The 23,950-nt window shown below is 29.5% G+C and overlaps 1 protein-coding gene and 2 long non-coding RNA genes across 12 annotated transcripts in view; all 3 read left to right on the top strand.

Annotated features, from left to right (window-relative positions):
- Nucleotides 1-23,950, top strand: part of LOC128184204 (sulfotransferase 1B1-like) — a 38,068-nt gene that overhangs the window by 4,457 nt on the left and 9,661 nt on the right. For 2 of the 10 annotated variants that reach the window (XM_052853644.1, XM_052853575.1), the window contains exons 3-4: nucleotides 10-31; nucleotides 937-999. The exons of 3 other annotated variants lie outside the window; for them this stretch is intronic. Coding sequence is in view for 4 of the 7 variants with exons in the window: in XM_052853575.1 (XP_052709535.1) it covers nucleotides 10-31; nucleotides 937-999 (85 nt within the window). In the remaining 3 variants the exon portion in view is untranslated. Of the gene's footprint in view, nucleotides 1-9; nucleotides 32-769; nucleotides 814-936; nucleotides 1,073-23,950 lie in introns of those variants that run through there. 5 more of the 10 variants (XM_052853624.1, XM_052853582.1, XM_052853591.1 and 2 more) reach the window with 4 other exon arrangements.
- Nucleotides 2,084-12,438, top strand: LOC128184244 (uncharacterized). The gene is made up of 5 exons (XR_008243709.1): nucleotides 2,084-2,376; nucleotides 7,550-7,630; nucleotides 7,897-7,979; nucleotides 11,494-11,579; nucleotides 12,106-12,438. It is a non-coding gene; the product is annotated as an uncharacterized LOC128184244 (long non-coding RNA).
- The window catches only part of LOC128184251 (uncharacterized), a 15,363-nt gene continuing 4,647 nt past the window's right edge, over nucleotides 13,235-23,950 (top strand). Inside the window, exon 1 of the long non-coding RNA XR_008243710.1 lies at nucleotides 13,235-14,751. This is a non-coding gene — a long non-coding RNA (uncharacterized LOC128184251). The remainder of the gene's footprint in view (nucleotides 14,752-23,950) is intronic.

Here is a 23,950-nt window from a genome sequence, read left to right as displayed (position 1 = left end):
TCCTTAAGGTGACCTTTCTTGCATTTAGTACGTAAGTAATTTTTTATTTAAGTTCATAAGATTTGTCAGATATGTACCTGGTTGTGATGTTGGAAAATCTGCTGGGTTTGTGGGGTTAATTTAATTTACACTTAGAGACGTGTATCGAGATAGGTTTACCTTTTCCAGCTCAATAAGATAAAATCTTAATACAAGACGGAACATAATTCATGCTCAATACTGCTGTTGACACTTGTACCAACGGGTGTAGATAGATTTGTTATAGGCCTCAACCACCGTCTTTCTTTGGAAGCACACCTATTCATACTGGCTTACACCTTAAATTAGCCAAAGGCAGGTTTACAAATGGATGTGAAATTCTCCACAGTTGAATTACATTCTGAATAATACTAGGAGTAAAGGTTTATGAAAAACTAATTATTTAAGGTTTTTTGTATTAATTAAGGTGGAATAACACATCGTCACAAAGCGGCTGACCTCTGATCGAAGCGATATTTCGTTTCATTAAAAGAATTTTTTATGGCAATAGGAAACTTACTCCATTGCCGAGTGGATAAGGTCTCGGTCTTGCGATCTCTACATCTCGAGTTCGAATCCCACATAGTACAGGGGCTTTATGTTGTTACTTACTGAATTATTTTTTTTAAATAGTCATTTTTATCCTCAAACTGTAAATTTTTTCGGTTATTTGACATATGTATAGGTTATTTATCATTATATCTTTCATAATCAAAAAAATTATTGTAAATTTGATTGATTTTTCTAGGTGTTTTATTCCACCTTAATGGAATCCTTTAACCAAATGAAATGCAGGTAAAACACTTTTTTGAAACCCATTAAGCAAAGAGGTTGCAATATTTTCACAGGGATAATCCACCAAGCATTTTTAATGCTGTTAATTGAGGAATGACCTAGACCCCATATATCTCTCTTTAGGGAGTTGTGGTTGGATTCTAGATCTGACGGCACCTTGAGAGGGATTACGTTGTTGCCTTTGACGTGAGTTGAATATCAGATTTGGCTGTATAATATTGGTCTGAGGAGGTCTTTCCAGCCTGCAATAAATACGAGGGTGAGTTTTGTGGCACTAGATATAAACGTGGGTACTTTGCGCAACGGACACTGAAATTATAATCAAAACATTTCAAAGTGGAGGGAGGCTGAGTAGTCATTGTTGCTTGTGATGACATATATAACATCCAGAGATCAGCATCGACTGTGCCCCAGTGGGTGGACGTATACTTGGATATTTTTAATCTAAATTGCTTGTTATATACTCAATCCAGTTTGAAGAAGGACTGCGATTTGCCCCAAAACGTATAGTTTGCATGTACATGTACTTTAGAATGCCCTTGACATCATTTAAATACTTTGTAAGGTAGTTACTGAATGCATCCGTCCATGATTGAATTAAAGTGATTTTGTTTTGAATGGGCTTCGGTTTTAGAACCAACTGACCTTGAACTATAGCAATTTTTTGTTGATCCCCTGAATCAATATCGGATTTTACGACTTTAATCAAGTCGATGTACTGTTTTCCCATATTTTGTCCTTAGTTGTTTGCGGAACATGAAGGCCAAGGTTATCGGGTACTCTTACAAGGGGAGTTGGATTACTGGTATTGAAACCTAAAGGAACCGCTGGGACATAGGAAGGAATGCTTGAAGACAAGTGGGGATATATTATTATTTGCAAAGTTAGCATATTTGAGTGGATGGAGATGTATTGCTTTGATTCCCGGGTGAGTTAGATACATATATATATGACCCAGAAGCAGCACATGATGAGAGGGCGAGGATAGCGAGAGTGTTACTACATTGATTGCGGTGTGAAAGTAGGGCGCAGGTCCTAACAACAGGAGTTATCTTTCCTGGGCTGACTAACTCTGTCTGTCCCGATAAACGAACTTAACACATACTAATAGTAGTGATTTAAGTATAATTAATTCAAGCATATATACGTGTAGCCTACCTGTCCAGTTTTAACCAGCTCTCATATAGGTGAAGGAATCAGCTGGACTCTGGATTTTTTAATGCATGTGTGTGTGTGTGTGTGTGTGTGTGTGTGTGTGTGTTTGTAAGCACCTGAATACCACTACACGAGTATGAATACACACGTTTTATCCCACTACATTTTTTCTTCCCACTACATGCACCCGTGTAGTGGGAAGTAAAATCGTTCGGAAACGTTATTTCTCATCGTACTTGATTCAAAAAATATAAAATTGTACTATGTTTGGGTTTCCGGTGTGTATGTGGATTTTTTGACACTCATCGTGGAGTCCATAAGAGTACTTTACACACTTTCCTCCATTGGATATAAATAGCGCATGCGCAATCGGAACTTCCTACTCGAAGATGGAAATAATTGTTTACAGTAAGTATCATTTTTTCTTCGATATCTAGGGAATTATATCATTCTATTCTAATAGATAAATCTGGTAAACGACTATAACAAGGTCAGGCATTGTCTTTCCTGTTAAGTTTTTCACTGATAAGAGAACACGAGATCTAATTTTGACATCATGCGAATGCCATATTCATAATCAAAGAAGGGATCGTAACTTATTTAGAATTAAAATGTGTCTATTTTATTTCAAGATTTATTTGATTATGGAACAGATTATTACTTATATTTTAAGGGATATATCAGTACCTTCTTAGTGGCCGAAATTCGGCCCCATTCCTAATCAGAAATAGGTGATATTTCCTCAATTTAGCGGTATTTTTCCCAACTGGTTAACACTGAGTCTATATTTAATTCTTTTAAATTAATAATATGTATTAAAAGCAAAATATGTGATCTTTTAACCTCAATCAGCATAGCTTTTATCATAATACCTGTTTAAAAACATTCTGTAAACATTGCCAACTTTTAATCCTAATTTCCTCTATCTTTCTAAAAATCATAATGCTGTGTTCTGTGGAATCGTTATGCTGTTTCCACATACATGTACTTGATTGATATACCTTTTCAATTGTACAATTTCATTAAAAATACGGATGAATTACGTTGCATAATTATATTAATAGAAACATATTAGGAAAAGTTACTTTAAAAAAGTGATTTAGTAGGAAATACTGATTTTTATCATTAAAATGAAAAGTATGAGTTTTCTCATGGGGTAAATTTCAAAATAAATGATATTTACTTAAGCTAATGGTGATTATTTCTTAATATTAGTACGATCTGAGATAAATTTGGGTACAGATAATGATCCAAAAAGATTTAGAGGGTTTCCTAAGTGATTAAGTGTACAGATTGATTTAAGAACGTTAAAATGAAAAGTACAGGTTTCCTCATTGGGGTCTAAGTTCAATAGGAAAGGATTTTTGCTTAAACTATTGATGATTATTTCTTAACATTAGTGTAGTTTAGGATAAATTAGGGTACAAATATTGATTGAAAAAGATTTAGATGGTTTCCTAAGTGAATAAGTATACTGAATTCGTAACGTTTAAATTAAAATTATGGGTTTCTTCATGGGAGTCTAAGTTCAATAAAAAAGGATTTTTACTTCAACTAATGGTGATTATTTCTTAGTATTAGTGTAATTTAAGATAAATTAGGGTACAGATATTGATTTAAAAAATTTAGGGGGGGGGTTTCCTAAATAAATACTATACTGATTTTAGAACGTTAAAATGAAATTAAAATTAAGGGTTTCCTTATGGAAGTCTAAGTTCAATAGGAAAGGATTTTTACTTAAACTAATGATGATTAATTCATAGTATTTGTGTAATTTAGGATAAATTAGGGTACAAATATTGATTGAAAAAGATTTAGGGGGTGTCCTAAGTGATCAAGTATACTGATTTTATAACGTTAAAATGAAAATTATGGGTTTCCTCATGGGAGTCTTAATTTAACAGAAAAGGATTTAACTTACACTAATGGTGATTTTTTCTTAGTATTAGTGTAATTTAGGATAAATAAGGGTACAAATATTGATTGAAAAAGATTTAAGGGGTTTCCTTAGTGATTTAGTATATTGATTTAAGAGCGTTAAAATGAAAAATATAAGTTTCCTCATGGGGGTCTAAGTTCAATAGGAAAGGAATTTTACTTAAACTATTGATGATTATTTCTTAACATTAGTGTAGTTTAGGATAAATTAGGGTACAACTATTGATTGAAAAAGATTTAGATAGTTTCCTAGATGAATAACAATACTGAATTCATAACGTTTAAATTAAAATTATGGGTTTCTTCGTGGGAGTCTAAGTTCAATAGGAAAGGATTTTTACTTAAACTTATGGCGATTATTTCTTAGTATTAGTGTAATTTAAGATAAATTAGGATACAAATATTGATTTAAAAAATTTAGGGGGGTTTCCTAAATAAATACTTTACTTATTTTAGAATGTTAAAATGAAAATTAAGGGTTTCCTTATGGAAGTCTAAGTTCAATAGGAAAGAACTTTTACTTAAACTAATGATGATTAATTCATAGTATTAGTGTAATTTAGGATAAATTAGGGTACAAATATTGATTGAAAAAGATTTAGGGGGTGTCCTAAGTGATCAAGTATACTGATTTTATAACGTTAAAATGAAAATTATGGGTTTCCTCATGGGAGTCTAAATTTAACAGAAAAGGATTTGACTTACACTTATGGTGATTATTTCTTAGTATTAGTGTAATTTAGAATAAATTAAGGTACAAATATTGATTGAAAAAGATTTAAGGGGTTTCCTAAGTGATTTTGTATACTGATTTAAGAGCGTTAAAATGAAAAGTATGAGTTTCCTCATGGGGGTCTGAGTTCAATAGGATAGGATTTTTACTTAAACTAATGATGATTAATTCATAGTATTTGTGTAATTTAGGATAAATTAGGGTACAAATATTGATTGAAAAAGATTTAGGGGGTGTCCTAAGTGATCAAGTATACTGATTTTATAACGTTAAAATGAAATGTATGGGTTTCCTCATGGGTGTCTAAATTTAACAGAAAAGGATTTAACTTACACTAATGGTGATTATTTCTTAGTATTAGTGTAATTTAGGATAAATTAGGGTACAAATATTGATTGAAAAAGATTTAAGGGGTTTCCTAAGTGATTTTGTATACTGATTTAAGAGCGTTAAAATGAAAAGTATGAGTTTCCTCATGGGGGTCTAAGTTCAATAGGAGAGGATTTTTACTTAAACTAATGATGATTATTTCTGAACATTAGTGTAGTTTAGGATAAATTAGGGTACAAATATTGATTGAAAAAGATTTAGACGGTTTCCTAAGTGAATAAGTATACTGAATTCATAACGTTTAAATTAAAATTATGGGTTTCTTCATGGGAGTCTAAGTTCAATAAAAAAGTATTTTTACTTCAAAAAATGGTGATTTTTTCTTAGTATTAGTGTAATTTAAGATAAATTAGGATACAAATATTGATTTAAAAAATTTAGGGGGGGGGGGTTTCCTAAATAAATACTATACTGATTTTAGAACGTTAAAATGAAAATTAAGGGTTTCCTTATGGAAGTCTAAGTTCAATAGGAAAGGATTTTAACTTAAACTAATGATGATAAATTCATAGTATTAGTGTAATTTAAGATAAATTAGGGCACAAACATTGATTGAAAAAGATTTAGGGGGTGTCCTAAGTGATCAAGTATACTGATTTTACAACGTTAAAATGAAAATTATGGGTTTCCTCATGGGAGTCTAAATATAACAGAAAAGGATTTAACTTACACTAATGGTGATTATTTCTTAGTATTAGTGTAATTTAGAATAAATTAAGGTACAAATATTGATTGAAAAAGATTTAAGGGGTTTCCTAAGTGATTTAGTATACTGATTTAAGAGCGTTAAAATGAAAAGTATGAGTTTCCTCATGGGGGTCTGAGTTCAATAGGAAAGGATTTTTACTTAAACTAATGATGAATATTTCTTACCATTAGTGTAATTTAGGATAAATTAGAGTACAAATATTGACTGAAAAAAAATTTAAGGGGTTTCCTAAGTGAAAACATACTGATTTTAGAACGTTAAAATAAAAAGTATATGGTTTTCCTCAATGGGGTCTAAGTTCAATAGGAAAGAACTTTTACTTATAAACTAATGGTGATTATTTCTAAGTGTTAATGTAGTTTTGGATAAATTAGGGTACAAATATTGATTGAAAAAGAATTAAGGGTTTCCTTAGTGATTAAGTATACTGATTTTATAACATTAAAATGAAAAGTATGAGTTTCCTCATGGGAGTCAAAGTTCAACAGGAATGGATTTTGACTTAAACCAATGGTTATTTTTTCTTAGTGTTTATGTAATAAAGTATAAATTAGGGATAAAAAATATTGACTGAAAAATATTTAGGGGGTTTCCGAAGTGAATAAGTATACTGATTTTAGAACATTGAATGAAAATTATGGGTTTCCTCATGGGAGTCTAAATTTAACAAGAAAGGATTTTACCTAAACTAGTGATGATAACTTTTTAGTATTAGTGTAATTAAAGATAAATTAGGGTACAAATATTGATTGAAAAATATTTAAGGGGTTTCCTTTGTGATTAAGTATACTGAGTTTAGAACGTTAAAATGAAAAGTGTGGGTTTCTTCATGGGGGTCTAAATTTAACAGGAAAGGATTTTACCTAAACTAGTGATGATAATTTTTTAGTATTAGTGTAATTAAAGATAAATTAGGGTACAAATATTGATTGAAAAAGATTTAAGGGGTTTCCTATGTGATTAAGTATACTGAGTTTAGAACGTTAAAATGAAAAGTGTGGGTTTCTTCATGGGGGTCTAAGTTCAACAGGAAAGGATTTTTACTTACACTAATGGTTATTTTTTCTTAGTATTAGTGTAATTTAGGATTAATTAGGGTCCAAATATTGATTGAAAATGATTTAAGGGGTTTCCTAAGTGATTTAGTTTACTGATTTTATAACGTTAAAATGAAAAGAATGATTTTCCTCATGGGTGTGTAAGTTCAATAGGAAAGGATTTTTACTTAAACTAATGGTAATTTATTGCATAGCATTTGTGTAATATAGGATAAATAAGGGTACAAATATTGATTTAAATAAATTTAGGGAGTTTCCTTAGTGATCAAGTATACTGAATTTGTAGCGTTAAAATTAAAAGTATAAATTTACTCATGGGGTTCTAAGTTCAACAGGAAAGGATTTTTACTTAAACTAATGGTGAATATTTCTTAGTGTTAATGTAATTTAAGACAAATCAGGGTAAAAGTAAAGATCCAAGAATATTTATGAGGTTTTTAGAGTGAATAAGTAAACTGAATTTTTACCGTTGAAATGAAAATCATGGGTGTCCTCATGGAGGTCTATTTAGTTCAATAGAAAAGGATTTTTATTTAAACTATAATGGTGATATAGGTTTTTTTTTTAATAATCAATTACATGTACATAATGTATACTTATTTTTTCAAGTTAAAAGCAAAAGATATTGGTTTCCTCATGGGGGTCCAATACTTTACAAAAGGATTATTTTATATACTCACGGTGATTATTTCGTTGCATTAATGAACTCAACATGTAACCAATATTATTCTTCCTTTTTACATTTTCTTTTAGAGACTCAAAACCAAAAATTTTGTTTGCAAATAGTGACTGATGTGCCTTATGATGTAGATGTTGGATATTGTGCTTTTCCAGGTAATGAACAATTTTTTTCTTACTGTAAACAAACACATGCTTAAGGGAAAAAAAGAAAGAGGGATATAGAAGAGAAAGAAGCTTTATTTGTACTTAAGTGTCTATGAGTAATACTTTTACATTTGATCTGAGTGAGCTGAATTAAATTCTTTATATAATTATATATTACTGTATACAATATATATGATTATTAAGAAATTAAGAATGAACAATTAATTGTGAATGATACTATGCATATCTGAAATTTTTCTACATTTTCTTTTAAGAGAAATGGCCCAAAATGGAAAGCATCTGCAGACAATGACTGATATGTTTTTTGATGCAGATGTTTAAAATGATGCTTTTGAAGGTATCAGTATAATTTTTGTTACTTATTGTAAACAACTAACTATTACAAATAATAACAGAAAAAGAGAAATGCTATGTGTGTGTGTGAGAGAGAGAAAGAGAGTGAGAGAGAGAGAGAGAGAGAATTAGATTAAAGGGGAGAAATAGTGAGATGACTTAATACAACTAATTTGTATAAATGAAGTAATTTTTCTATTTAGATATTTTACCTGAATGTCACTACATGCGTGTAAATAACTAAATGTGATGTCAATTTGAAAGAGAGAGAGAGAAGTCGATAGACACTAAGTTTGATTTAAAGGAATTAGATTGGAAGGGAGAGAGGAAGAGAGAGAGAGAGGAATAATTGAAAAAAAAAATGAAGTATTTTTGCTATTTGGATATAATACATGAATGTCACTACATATGTGTAAATAACTAAATGTAATGTCTATTTGAAAAAAAGTCAGAAAACTTGATAGAAAATAAGAAACAAAGGAATTAGATTGGAAGGGAGAGAGGAAGTGAGAGGACTTATTAAAACTTTTTGTTTTAAGTGAAGCAATTTTTTTCTACGGAGATACTTTATCTGAATGTCACTACAAGTGTGTAAATAACTAAATGTTATGTCAATTTGAAAAAGAGAGACAGATAACTTAAGAGAAAATATGAAAAAAGAAATCGGATTGGAAGGGAGAGAAGAAGATAGAGGACATGTTTTTTTGTTCAAATGAAGCAATTTTTTCTTTAAAAATGTTTGCCTGAATGTCACCACATGAGTGTAAATAACTAAATGTGGTGTTAATTTTAGAGAGAGAGAGAGAGAGAGAGAGAGAGAGAGAGAGAGAGAGAGAGAGAAGTTGATAGGAAATAAAAGTTGAAGAAATTAGAGTACAGGAATTAAGATAGGAAGTGAGATGACAAATTTCAACTTTTTGTATAAATAAAGGGTTTTTTGTTCTATTGAGATACTTTACCTGAATGTCACTACATGTGTGTAAATAACTAAATGTGATGGCAATTAGAGAGAGAGAGAGAGAGAGAGAGAGAGAGAGAGAGACAGAGAGAGAGAGAGTTAGAGAGAGAGAGAAAGAGAGAGAAAAGTTGATAGAAACTAAGCTTGATTTAAAGGAATTAGATTGGAAGGGAAAGAGGAAGGGAGAAGAATTATTAACATTTTGTTAAAATAAAGAATTTTTTTTTCAATTTAGATATTTTACCTAAATGTCACTACATGTGTGTAAATAAATAAATGTGAAGTGTATTTAAAAAAGTCAGAGAAATAGATATAAATTTAGAGATAGAAGAATTAGATCAGAAGAGAGAGAGAAAGTGAGAGGACTTATTACAACTTTTTGTTTAAGTGAAGCACTTTTTTTCTATGGAGATACTTTACCTGAATGTCACTACATGTGTGTTAATAACTAAATGGAATGGCAATTTGAGAGAGAGAGAGAGAGAGAGAGAGAGAGAGAGAGAGAGAAAATAAGAGAGAAAGAAATCAGTTCGGTAGAGAGAGAGAGAGATAGATAGAGGATGTATTAAAACTTTTTATTCAAATGAAGCAATTTTTTTCATTTGACATTTTTAGCCTGAATGTCACTACATGAGTGTAAATTACTAAATGTGATGTTAATATGAGAGAGAGAGAGAGAGAGAGAGAGAGAGAGAGAGAGAGAGAGAGAGAGAGAGAGAATGTGGAGAAATGTCAATAAGAAATAGAAGATAAAAAAGTCAGAGTGGAGGGGAGAAAGGAAGTGAGATGACTTAATGCAACTGTTTTGTATATCTATTTAGATACTTTACATGAATGTCACTACACGCGTGTAAATAACTTAATGTGATGTCAATTTGAAAGAGAGAGAGAGAGAGGTTGATAGACACTAAGTTAGATTTAAAGGAATTAGATCAAAAGGGAGAGAGGAAGGGAGAGGAATTATTAACATTTTGTTAAACTAAAGCATGTTTTTCAATTTAGATATTTGACCTGAATGTCACTACATGTGTGTAAATAACTAGATGTGATGTCTTTTTGAAAAAAGTCAGAGAAATAGATATAAATTTCAAGATAAAGGAATTAGATCGAAAGGGAGAGAGGAAGTGAGAGGACTTATTACATTTTTTTCTTCAAAGGAGGTAATTTTTTGTTGTTAATTGAGATACTTTTACTGAATGTCAGTACATGTGTGTTTATAACTAAATGTAATGTCAATTGGAAAATAGAGAGAGAATTTAATAGAAAATAAGAGAGAAAGAAATCAGTTGGTAGAGAAAGAGAAAGATAGAGGAAGTATTAAAACTTTTTGTTCAAATGAAGCAATTTTTTCTTTTGAATTCTTTTGCCAGAATATCACTACATGAGTGTAAATTACTAAATGTGATGTTAATATGAGAGAGAGAGAGAGAGAGAGAGAGAGAGAGAGAGAGAGAGAGAGAAAGAGAGAGAGAGAGAGAGAGAGAGAGGAAATATAAGATAAAGAAATCAGAGTGGAGGAAAGATAGTAAGTGAGACTTAATACAACTGTTTTGTATAAATGAAGTAATTTTTCTATTTAGATACTTTACCTGAATGTCACTACACGCGTGTAAATAACTAAATGTGATGTCAATTTGAGAGAGAGAGAGAGAGAGAGAGAGAGAGACTAAGTTAGATTTAAAGGAATTATATCAAAAGGGAGAGAGGAAAAGAGAGGAATTATTAACATTTTGTTTAAGTAAAACATGTTTTTCAATTTAGATATTTGACTTGAATGTCACTACATGGGTGTAAATAACGAAATGTGATGTCTGTTTGGAAAATTCAGAGAAATTGATAGAAATTAAGAGATAAAATAATTAGATTGAAAGGGAGAGAGGTAGTGAGAGGCCTTTTTACAGCTTTTTCTTCAAAGGAGGTAATTTCTTTTTTATTTATTGAGATACTTTACCTGAATTTCACTATGTGTGTGTAAATAATGAAAAGTACATGTTCATTTAAAAGAGAGAAAGAAGTTGATAGAAAATAAGTTAAAGAGAAAGAATTTAAAGCGGAAGAGAGAGAGGAAGTTAGAGGACTTATTAAAACATTTTGTTTAAATCAAGGGATTTTTGTTCTATTGAGATACTTTACCTGAATGTCACTACATGTGTGTAAATAACTAAATGGAATGGCAATTAGAGAGAGAGAGAGAGAGAGAGAGAGAGAGAGAGAGAGAGAGAGAGAGAGAGAGAGAGAGAGAGAGAGAGAGTCAGTGAAATTGAAACAAAGTTAGAGACAAAGACATTTTGCAGAAGGTAGAGAGGGAGTGAGAGGAAATGTGTTCAAATGAGAGAGAGAGAGAGAGAGAGAGAGAGAGAGAGAGAGAGAGAGAGAGAGAGAGAGAGAGAGAGATCATGTAGAACATAACAACAGCAGCAATATTTGAACACTTTTATAAAGGTCAATTATACATTTCTAAAAACTTCCTTGTATAACAAAACATAACCTTTTTTTATAAAGAGTAAAACAAAGTAAACAAAATGATTTTTTTATGTTTTTTGTTGTCTTATGCTTTCAGGAAAAATATCCAAGCTAAATGAGGTTTGCTGAGAAAAGTGTTTGTCTCACATGGAAAAGCCATTGTCTAAGATTATACATATTAAGGTAAATGTATAAATTAAATGTTATTTCTTAAAAAGAAATAAGCATGAGAGAGAGAGAGAGAGAAATAAAGAGAGATAAAGAGAGAGGGGAGAAATAAAAAAAAAAAGAGAAAGAGAATACAGAGAAAACTGCTTTTAGTTTTCATCAATATGAAGTTGATTCATCATTGATACACGTTTCCTGAATGTCACTAGATGTGTGTAAAAAAGGGATAACAGCATGAAACTGAGATAAGACATTAAAAAAAAATTGAGAGATAGGGAAAAGTTAAAATAGATAGAGAGGGAGATAGTGTGTGAATTTAAAGTGTAAAGTGAATTTTTAACTTAATGCCTCTACATGTGTTTTTCATTGATAGTTATGAGAGAGAGAGAGAGACAGAGAGACAGAGAGAGAGAGAGAGAGTGAGTAGTGATACCTTTTAGTATTGCATACAATCTGAAAAAAGTACATTTAAAAGTCTTGCTTTACAGAGATGAAACACATTCTCAGAATTTATATTTTGACAAGTATTTTTGTGTTGCAGCACCAGTGTTCAGACATAGGTTAACTTCCTAGATAGACGATTGAGGACCAATAGTGTCAACAGAAAAAAATCATGCCATGAATATTGCTTTAATCAATACTGGTTTAGAAATGATAATGAAACTCTGGTACATTTTTTATTGATCGTGTGGTTTTCATGTATTCTCCCAAAAATGAAGATATGAGAGAATTAATACACTTTTTACGTGTACATGTACGTGTAAATTCAGTACCATTGAAAGTTGGGTTATACAATGTACATATTTTGCTGTTTTAATGTTCCTAAACGATCATATTGCCTTGTTCATATTAATATTTAAATGTTTTAGTAATACTCAATTGCAATAAAAAGTCATAGTCTAATGTAATGTCTTGATTACTTTCATAATCATTGATATTCATTTTTATTTAATGTATCAACATCACTACGTCAAAAAATACATGCAATACATCAAAAAAGAATTCCAGGGGGTTTATTCAGACGTTTATTTGAGTTTGTCGGGGGGGGGGGGGGGGGAGGGTCCGAGGCATATTTTTGGTAATTTTATAATGCAATTTAAAGAAATCTTAATTTTGCAAGGGGGGGGGGGGGGGTTCAGACCCCCCTGACCTCCCTCTAGATCTTAGCATGAAATAAGCTTAGCTAATGCATGATCTTGTTTTTGTATATGCCTTGCAATATTATGTAGAAATAATCAATGTGATTGAGCATTTTGGTGTGAATAATTGCATGAATTTTTATATCATAATCTGTATTTTCACCATTAAAACTAGTGCTCTACTCAAAAGTTGTGCGGTTATTCTGTCTTTGAATAACCATACAGCTTTGGCTGAAAATGAAAGATGATGGATGCTTGTATATGCGTGTGATATACATGTACATGTAGGTAGAAGGGGCCTGTGATAGTTTTTCTCTTTCAATAACTAAACTGCCACGGTCCATTAGTTGTTCTAATAACAACATTCGGTTTTAGCTATTCAAAAATCAAAAAAATATTTGAAAAACAAATAATTGGGTTTATCCAAAGATTTATAGGTTTGTTACATGCACTTTGAAATATTTCGCACTTTGAAAAAAATTCAAAGTGTGTTACTAGTAATTTTGGAACCAGTTAAACGCGCTTTTATTTATTTTTCAAAGTGCGTTGATATCGTCGATATTATAAAAAACTGTTCAGGATTTGGTCCAAATAATTGATACTTTTATTGACATACAATAACTGATTGTTTTAACCTTGGTTTGATATTGTTTAGCTCAATGGGATATTTTTAAAAAAAAAGAATCCAATGCATTCTCAGCTTACTTTATAAACAGTTTCTCGATTCGAATTTTTTTCTCATAAGCTTACGTAGTTTGACAATTTACACAAGAACAAATCAGGAGTTTTAAATTATCAAAATATGACATAAACTGCATCGCGTAGAAATTGCCTTTTTCCTTTTTTGTCTATGCAGCAAAATTAATGTACTTCTTATCTGATACATTGGGCTATGTCAGAAACGTTTACTTCAAGTTGGTGAATATCATACGTTTTGGATAGAAAGATAAGGGGTAGGCAACCTTCTTCCTGAAATCAATTACTAGTAAATGATGCACTGGTAATTGACCTGTATGATTGGTTAACCCACACCCACCCCCGTTCTCAAAGACGGTTAATGAGATTTACTAGTGTTAACAATTCATCATACAATCAGCAAATTAGAAATTCAATTCCAGATTTTTCTATTTAAACATATTTTTTTAAAGTGCGTTAAGTGTTTCGATAATAAAAAATGTTGAAGTTCCATCATAACGCACTTTGAATTTTTTTTTTCAAACTGCGTTAGCTTAGTCCTAAGTTTCACGCGTTTTATTTTTTTTAAGTGTGTACTTTTCTCAAAGTTTGTTGCCACATACGTTATTTAAAATCCACTATAAATCACAAAACTTGTGTGCTATAATTCTTTAGAAACTGTACAAAGAATGTATGGTGTATCAAATCATTTGATAATGAGAAGATGGGATAAATAAGTAAAATTAATGTAAGTAGTCAGTTTCATGTGTGTATTTCAAACCTGACAATGTAGTGAGAATCATGTGTGTCTAACTGGTGGGTCACGTGGTCTGATGTAGTGAAGTTCAGGGGAAAACCCAAATTTTTAATATAATGAATTTACGAATTATCAGCCCCCTAGGCTAATAAGAGTAGACAGTCTTTTATAAATTTGCTCAAATTTTTTCTTCACGACCCTTAGAAAATAGTGTAGTGACTTTCTGGTGAAAAGTCATGTGTAGTGAGTTTCATGTCTTTACGAGTATGTGTGTGTGTGTGTGTGTGTGTGTGTGTGTGTGTGTGTGTGTGTGTTTGTAAGCACCTGAATACCACTACACTAGTATGAATACACACGTTTTATCCCACTACATTTTTTCTTCCCACTACATGCACCCGTGTAGTGGGAAGTAAAATCATTCGGAAACGTTATTTCTCATCGTACTTGATTCAAAAAATATAAAATCGTACTATGTTTGGGTTTCCGGTGTGTATGTGAATTTTTTAACACGCATCGTGGAGTCCATAAGAGTACTTTACACACTTTCCTCCATTGGATATAAATAGCGCATGCGCAATCGGAACTTCCTATTCGAAGATGGAAATAATTGTTTACAGTAAGTATCATTTTTTTCTTCGATATCTAGGGAATTATATCATTCTATTCTAATAGATAAATCTGGTAAACGACTATAACAAGGTCAGGCATTGTCTTTCCTGTTAAGTTTTTCACTGATAAGAGAACACGAGATCTAATTTTGACATCATGCGATTGCCATATTCATAATCAAAGAAGGGATCGTAACTTATTTAGAATTAAAATGTGTCTATTTTATTTCAAGATTTATTTAATTATGGAACAGATTATTACTTATATTTTAAGGGATATATCAGTACCTTCTTAGTGGCCGAAATTCGGCCCCATTCCTAATCAAAAATAGGTGATATTACTCTCAATTTAGCGGTATTTTTTCCCAACTGGTTAACACTGAGCCTATATTTAATTCTTTTAAATAAATAATATGTATTAAAAGCAAAATATGTGATCTTTTAACCTCAATCAGCAAAGCTTTTATCACAATACCTGTTTAAAAACATTCTGTAGACAATGCCAACTTTTAATCCTAATTTCCTCTATCTTTCTAAAAAATCGTAATGCTGTGTTCTGTGGAATCGTTATGCTGTTTCCACATACATGTACTTGATTGAAATTTGAGTAAAATAAAATGAAATAAGCATAATGAGTTATTTTGGATATAAATTTGATTTCAATTAGTGATATGTATTCTTTCATCAAAGGGCAGTACATATACATCAACTATTTTTTTCTGGTTATTAGAATCAGATTTCTGGTAAAATACCTTTTCAATTGTACAATTTCATTAAAAATACGGATGAATTACGTTACATATATTAATACAAACATATTAGGGAAAGTAACTTTAAAAAAGTGATTTAGTAGGAAATACTGATTTTTATCATTAAAATGAAAAGTATGAGTTTTCTCATGGGGTTAAATTTCAAAATAAATGATATTTTACTTATGCGAATGGTGATTATTTCTTTATATTAGTATCATCTAAGATAATTTTTGGTACAGATAATGATCCAAAAAGATTTAGAGGGTTCCCTAAGTGATTAAGTGTACAGATTGATTTTAGAATGTTAAAATGAAAAGTACAGGTTTCCTCATTGGGGTCTAAGTTCAATAGAAAAGGATTTTTACTTAAACTATTGATGATTATTTCTTAACATCAGTGTAGTTTAGGATAAATTAGGGTACAAATATTGATTAAAACAGATTTAGATGGTTTCCTAAGTGAATAAGTATACTGAATTCATAACGTTTGAATTAAAATTATGGGTTTCTTCATGGGAGTCTAAGTTCAATAGAAAAGGATTTTTACTTCAACTAATGGAGATTATTTCTTAGTATTAGTGTAATTTAAGATAAATTAGGATACAGATATTGATTAAAAAATTTAGGGGGGGGGTTCCTAAATAAATACTATACTGATTTTAGAACGTTAAAATGAAAATTAAGGGTTTCCTTATGGAAGTCTAAGTTCAATAGGAAAAGATTTTTACTTAAACTAATGAGGATTAATTCATAGTATTTGTGTAATCTAAGATAAATTAGGGTACAAATATTGATTGAAAAAGATTTAGGGGGTGTCCTAAGTGATCAAGTATACTGATTTTATAACGTTAAAATGAAAAATATGGGTTTCCTATTGGGAGTCTACATTTAATAGGAAAGGATTTAACTTACACTAATGGTGATTATTTCTTAGTATTAGTGTAATTTAGGATAAATTAGGGTACAAATATTGATTGAAAAAGATTTAAGGGGTTTCCTTAGTGATTTAGTATACTGATTTAAGAGCGTTAAAATGAAAAATATTAGTTTCCTCATTGGGGTCTCAGTTAAATAGGAAAGGATTTTTACTTAAACTAATGATGATTATTTCTTAACATTAGTGTAGTTTAGGATAAATTAGGGTACAAATATTGATTAAAAGAGATTTAGACGGTTTCCTAAGTGAATAAGTATACTGAATTCATATTACGTTAAAATGAAAATTAAGGGTTTCCTTATGGAAGTCTAAGTTTAATAGGAACAGATTTTTACTTAAACTAATGATGATTAATTCATAGTATTAGTGTAATTTAAGATAAATTAGGATACAAATATTGATTGAAAAAGATTTAGGGAGTGTCCTAAGTGATCAAGTATACTGATTTTATAACGTTAAAATGAAAATTATGGGTTTCCTCATGGGAGTCTAAATTTAACAGAAAAGGATTTAACTTTTACACTAATGGTGATTATTTCTTAGTATTGGTGTAATTTAGGATAAATTAGGGTACAAATATTGATTGAAAAAGATTTAAGGGGTTTCCTTAGTGATTTAGTATACTGATTTAAGAGTGTTAAAATGAAAAGTATGAGTTTCCTCATTGGGGTCTAAGTTCAATAGGAAAGGATTTTTACTTAAACTAATGATGATTATTTCTTAACATTAGTGTAGTTTAGGATAAAATAGGGTACAAATATTGATTGAAAAAGATTTAGACGGTTTCCTAAGTGAATAAGTATACTGAATTCATAACGTTAAAATGAAAATTAAGGGTTTCCTTATGGAAGTCTAAGTTTAATAGGAACAGATTTTTACTTAAACTAATGAGGATTAATTCATAGTATTAGTGTAATTTAAGATAAATTAGGATACAGATATTGATTAAAAAATTTAGGGGGGGGGGGTCCTAAATAAATACTATACTGATTTTAGAACGTTAAAATGAAAATTAAGGGTTTCCTTATGGAAGTCTAAGTTCAATAGGAAAAGATTTTTACTTAAACTAATGAGGATTAATTCATAGTATTTGTGTAATCTAAGATAAATTAGGGTACAAATATTGATTGAAAAAGATTTAGGGGGTGTCCTAAGTGATCAAGTATACTGATTTTATAACGTTAAAATGAAAAATATGGGTTTCCTATTGGGAGTCTACATTTAATAGGAAAGGATTTAACTTACACTAATGGTGATTATTTCTTAGTATTAGTGTAATTTAGGATAAATTAGGGTACAAATATTGATTGAAAAAGATTTAAGGGGTTTCCTTAGTGATTTAGTATACTGATTTAAGAGCGTTAAAATGAAAAATATTAGTTTCCTCATTGGGGTCTCAGTTAAATAGGAAAGGATTTTTACTTAAACTAATGATGATTATTTCTTAACATTAGTGTAGTTTAGGATAAATTAGGGTACAAATATTGATTGAAAAAGATTTAGACGGTTTCCTAAGTGATTAAGTATACTGAATTCATATTACGTTAAAATGAAAATTAAGGGTTTCCTTATGGAAGTCTAAGTTTAATAGGAACAGATTTTTACTTAAACTAATGATGATTAATTCATAGTATTAGTGTAATTTAAGATAAATTAGGATACAAATATTGATTGAAAAAGATTTAGGGGGTGTCCTAAGTGATCAAGTATACTGATTTTATAACGTTAAAATGAAAATTATGGGTTTCCTCATGGGAGTCTAAATTTAACAGAAAAGGATTTAACTTTTACACTAATGGTTATTATTTCTTAGTATTGGTGTAATTTAGGATAAATTAGGGTACAAATATTGATTGAAAAAGATTTAAGGGGTTTCCTTAGTGATTTAGTATACTGATTTAAGAGTGTTAAAATGAAAAGTATGAGTTTCCTCATTGGGGTCTAAGTTCAATAGGAAAGGATTTTTACTTAAACTAATGATGATTATTTCTTAACATTAGTGTAGTTTAGGATAAATTAGGATACAAATATTGATTGAAAAAGATTTAGACGGTTTCCTAAGTGAATAAGTATACTGAATTCATAACGTTAAAATGAAAATTAAGGGTTTCCTTATGGAAGTCTAAGTTTAATAGGAACAGATTTTTACTTAAACTAATGAGGATTAATTCATAGTATTAGTGTAATTTAAGATAAATTAGGATACAAATATTGATTGAAAAAGATTTAGGGGGTGTCCTAAGTGATCAAGTATACTGATTTTATAACGTTAAAATGAAAATTATGGGTTTCCTCATGGGAGTCTAAATTTAACAGGAAAGGATTTAACTTACACTAATGGTGATTATTTCTTAGTATTGGTGTAATTTAGGATAAATTAGGGTACAAATATTATTGAACAAGATTTAAGGGGTTTCTTAGTGATTTAGTATACTGATTCAAGAGTGTTAAAATGAAAAGTATGAGTTTCCTCATGGGGGTCTAAGTTCAATAGGTAAGGATTATTATATAACCTAATGGAGATTATTTCTTAACATTAGTGTAATTTAGGATAAATTAGGGTACAAATATTGATTGAAAAAGATTTAGGGGGTGTCCTAAGTGAATAAGTATACTGGATTCATATATAACGTTTAAATTAAAGTTATGGGTTTCTTCATGGGAGTCTAAGTTCAATAGAAAAGGATTTTTACTTCAACTAATGGAGATTATTTCTTAGTATTAGTGTAATTTAAGATAAATTAGGATACAGATATTGATTAAAAAAATTTAAGGGGGGGGGGGGTCCTAAATAAATACTATACTGATTTTAGAACGTTTAAATGAAAATTAAGGGTTTCCTTATGGAAGTCTAAGTTCAATAGGAAAAGATTTTTACTTAAACTAATGATGATTATTCATAGTATTTGTGTAATTTAAGATAAATTAGGGTACAAATATTGATTGAAAAAGATTTAGGGGGTGTACTAAGTGATCAAGTATACTGATTTTATAATGTTAAAATGAAAAATATGGGTTTCCTATTGGGAGTCTAAATTTAACAGGAAATGATTTAACTTACACTAATGGTGATTATTTCTTAGTATTGGTGTAATTAAGGATAAATTAGGGTACAAATATTGATTGAAAAAGATTTAAGAGGTTTCCTTAGTGATTTAGTATACTGATTTAAGAGTGTTAAAATGAAAAGTATGAGTTTCCTCATAGGGGTCTAATTTCAATAGGAAAGGATTTTTATATAACCTAATGGAGATTATTTCTTAACATTAGTGTAATTAAGGATAAATTAGGGTACAAATATTGATTGAAAAAGATTTAGGGGGTGTCCTAAGTGAATAAGTATACTGAATTCATAACGTTTAAATTAAAGTTATGCAGGTTTCTTCATTGGAGTCTAAGTTCAATAGAAAAGGATTTTTACTTCAACTAATGGAGATTATTTCTTAGTATAAGTGTAATTTAAGATAAATTAGGATACAGATATTGATTAAAAAATTTAGGGGGGGGGGGGGGGGTTCCTAAATAAATACTATACTGATTTTAGAACGTTTAAATGAAAATTAAGGGTTTCCTTATGGAAGTCTAAGTTCAATAGGAAAAGATTTTTACTTAAACTAATGAGGATTAATTCATAGTATTTGTGTAATTTAAGATAAATTAGGGTACAAATATTGATTGAAAAAGATTTAGGGGGTGTACTAAGTGATCAAGTATACTGATTTTATAATGTTAAAATGAAAAATATGGGTTTCCTATTGGGAGTCTAAATTTAACAGGAAAGGATTTAACTTACACTAATGGTGATTATTTCTTAGTATTAGTGTAATTTAGGATAAATTAGGGTACAAATATTGATTGAAAAAGATTTTATTAAGGGGTTTCCTTAGTGATTTAGTATACTGATTTAAGAGCGTTAAAATGAAAAATATAAGTTTCCTCATTGGGGTCTAAGTTCAATAGGAAAGGATTTTTACTTAAACTAATGATGATTATTTCTTAACATTAGTGTAGTTTAGGATAAATTAGGGTACAAATATTGATTTAAAAAAAGGAGGGTTTCCTAAGTGAATAAGTATACTGAATCCATAACGTTAAAATGAAAATTAAGGGTTTCCTTATGGAAGTCTAAGTTTAATAGGAAAAGATTTTTATTTAAACTAATGATGATTAATTCATAGTATTAGTGTAATTTAAGATAAATAAGGGTACAAATATTGATTGAAAAAGATTTAGGGGGTGTCTTAAGTGATCAAGTATACTGATTTCATAACGTTAAAATAAAAATTATGGGTTTCCTCATGGGAGTCTAAATTGTACAGGAAAGGATTTAACTTACACTAATGGTGATTATTTCTTAGTATTAGTGTAATTTAGGATAAATAAGGGTACAAATATTGATTGAAAAAGATTTAAGGGGTTTCCTAAAAGATTTAGTATACTGATTTAAGAGTGTTAAAATGAAAAGTATGAGTTTCCTCATGGGGGTCTAAGTTCAATAGGAAAGGATTTTTACTTAAACTAATGGAGATTATTTCTTAGTATTAGTGTAATTTAAGATAAATTAGGGTACAAATATTGACTGAAAAAAAATTTAGGGGGGGTTTCCTAAATAAATACTATACTGATTTTAAAACGTTAAAATGAAAATTAAGGGTTTCCTTATGGAAGTCTAAGTTCAATAGGAAAAGATTTTTACTTAAACTAATGATGATTAATTCATAGTATTAGTGTAATTTAAGATAAATAAGGGTACAAATATTGATTGAAAAAGATTTAAGGGGTTTCCTAAGTGATTTAGTATACTGATTTAAGAGTGTTAAAATGAAAAGTATGAGTTTCCTCATGGGGGTCTAAGTTCAATAGGAAAGGATTTTTACTTAAACTAATAATGAATATTTCCTAGTTTTAGTGTAGTTTAGGATAAATTAGGGTACAAATTTTGATTGAAAAAGATTTAAGGGGTTTCCTAAGTGAATAACTATACTGAATTCATAACGTTTAAATTAAAATTATGGGTTTCCCATGGGAGTCCAAGTTTAATAGGACAGGATTTTTACTTATACTAATGATGAATATTTCTTACAATTAGTGTAATTTAGGATAAATTAGGGTACAAATATTGACTGAAAAAAAATTTAAGGGGTTTTCTAAGTGAAAACATACTGATTTTAGAACTTTAAAATAATAAGAATGGTTTTTCTAATGAGGTCTAAGTTCAATAGGAAAGAACTTTTACTTAAACTAATGGTGATTATTTCTTAGTGTTAATGTAGTTTAGGATAAATTAGGGTACAAATATTGATTGAAAAAGATTTTAGGGGTTTCCTAAGTGAATAAGTAGACTGAATTCATAATGTTAAATTAAAAATATGGGTTTCCTCATGAGAGTCAAAGTTCAATAGAAAAGGATTTTTACTTAAACTAATGATGATTATTTCTTAACATTAGTGTAGTTTAGGATAAATTAGGGTACAAATATTGATTTAAAAAAAGGAGGGTTTCCTAAGTGAATAAGTATACTGAATCCATAACGTTAAAATGAAAATTAAGGGTTTCCTTATGGAAGTCTAAGTTTAATAGGAAAAGATTTTTATTTAAACTAATGATGATTAATTCATAGTATTAGTGTAATTTAAGATAAATAAGGATACAAATATTGATTGAAAAAGATTTAGGGGGTGTCTTAAGTGATCAAGTATACTGATTTCATAACGTTAAAATAAAAATTATGGGTTTCCTCATGGGAGTCTAAATTGTACAGGAAAGGATTTAACTTACACTAATGGTGATTATTTCTTAGTATTAGTGTAATTTAGGATAAATAAGGGTACAAATATTGATTGAAAAAGATTTAAGGGGTTTCCTAAAAGATTTAGTATACTGATTTAAGAGTGTTAAAATGAAAAGTATGAGTTTCCTCATGGGGGTCTAAGTTCAATAGGAAAGGATTTTTACTTAAACTAATGGAGATTATTTCTTAGTATTAGTGTAATTTAAGATAAATTAGGGTACAAATATTGACTGAAAAAAAATTTAGGGGGGGTTTCCTAAATAAATACTATACTGATTTTAAAACGTTAAAATGAAAATTAAGGGTTTCCTTATGGAAGTCTAAGTTCAATAGGAAAAGATTTTTACTTAAACTAATGATGATTAATTCATAGTATTAGTGTAATTTAAGATAAATAAGGGTACAAATATTGATTGAAAAAGATTTAAGGGGTTTCCTAAGTGATTTAGTATACTGATTTAAGAGTGTTAAAATGAAAAGTATGAGTTTCCTCATGGGGGTCTAAGTTCAATAGGAAAGGATTTTTACTTAAACTAATAATGAATATTTCCTAGTTTTAGTGTAGTTTAGGATAAATTAGGGTACAAATTTTGATTGAAAAAGATTTAAGGGGTTTCCTAAGTGAATAACTATACTGAATTCATAACGTTTAAATTAAAATTATGGGTTTCCCATGGGAGTCCAAGTTTAATAGGACAGGATTTTTACTTATACTAATGATGAATATTTCTTACAATTAGTGTAATTTAGGATAAATTAGGGTACAAATATTGACTGAAAAAAAATTTAAGGGGTTTTCTAAGTGAAAACATACTGATTTTAGAACTTTAAAATAATAAGAATGGTTTTTCTAATGAGGTCTAAGTTCAATAGGAAAGAACTTTTACTTAAACTAATGGTGATTATTTCTTAGTGTTAATGTAGTTTAGGATAAATTAGGGTACAAATATTGATTGAAAAAGATTTTAGGGGTTTCCTAAGTGAATAAGTAGACTGAATTCATAATGTTAAATTAAAAATATGGGTTTCCTCATGAGAGTCAAAGTTCAATAGAAAAGGATTTTTACTTAAACTAATGGTTATTATTTCTTAGTATTAGTGTAATTTAGGATAAATTAGGGTACAAATATTGATTGAAAAAGAATGAAGGGTTTCCTTAGTGATTAAGTATACTGATTTTATAACATTAAAATGAAAAGTATGAGTTTCCTCATGGGAGTCCAAGTTCAACAGGAATGGATTTTGACTTAAACCAATGATTATTTTTTCTTAGTGTTAATGTAATAAAGTATAAATTAAGGAATAAATATTGACTTAAAAATATTTAGGGGGTTTCTGAAGTGAATATTAAGTATACAGATTTTAGAACGTTAAATGAAAATTATGGGTTTCCTCATGGGACTCTAAATTTAACAGGAAAGGATTTTACCTAAACTAGTTGTGATTATTTTTTAGTATTAGTGTAATTAAAGATAAATTAGGGTACAAAAATTGATTGAAAAAGATTTAAGGGGTTTCCTATGTGATCAAGTATACTGAGTTTAGAACGTTAAAATGAAAAGTGTGGGTTTCTTCATGGGGGTCTAAGTTCAACAGGGAAGGATTTTTACTTAAACTAATGGTTATTTTTTCTTAGTATTAGTGTAATTTAGGATAAATTAGGGTACAAATATTGATTGAAAATGATTTAAGGGGTTTCCTTAGTGATTTAGTTTACTGATTTTATAA

The sequence above is a fragment of the Crassostrea angulata genome, chromosome 1 (genome assembly GCF_025612915.1).
Source record: "Crassostrea angulata isolate pt1a10 chromosome 1, ASM2561291v2, whole genome shotgun sequence".
NCBI lineage: Eukaryota > Metazoa > Mollusca > Bivalvia > Ostreida > Ostreidae > Magallana > Magallana angulata.
Note: the sequence above shows the minus strand (reverse complement) of the source record. Positions and strands in the feature narration are given on the sequence as shown.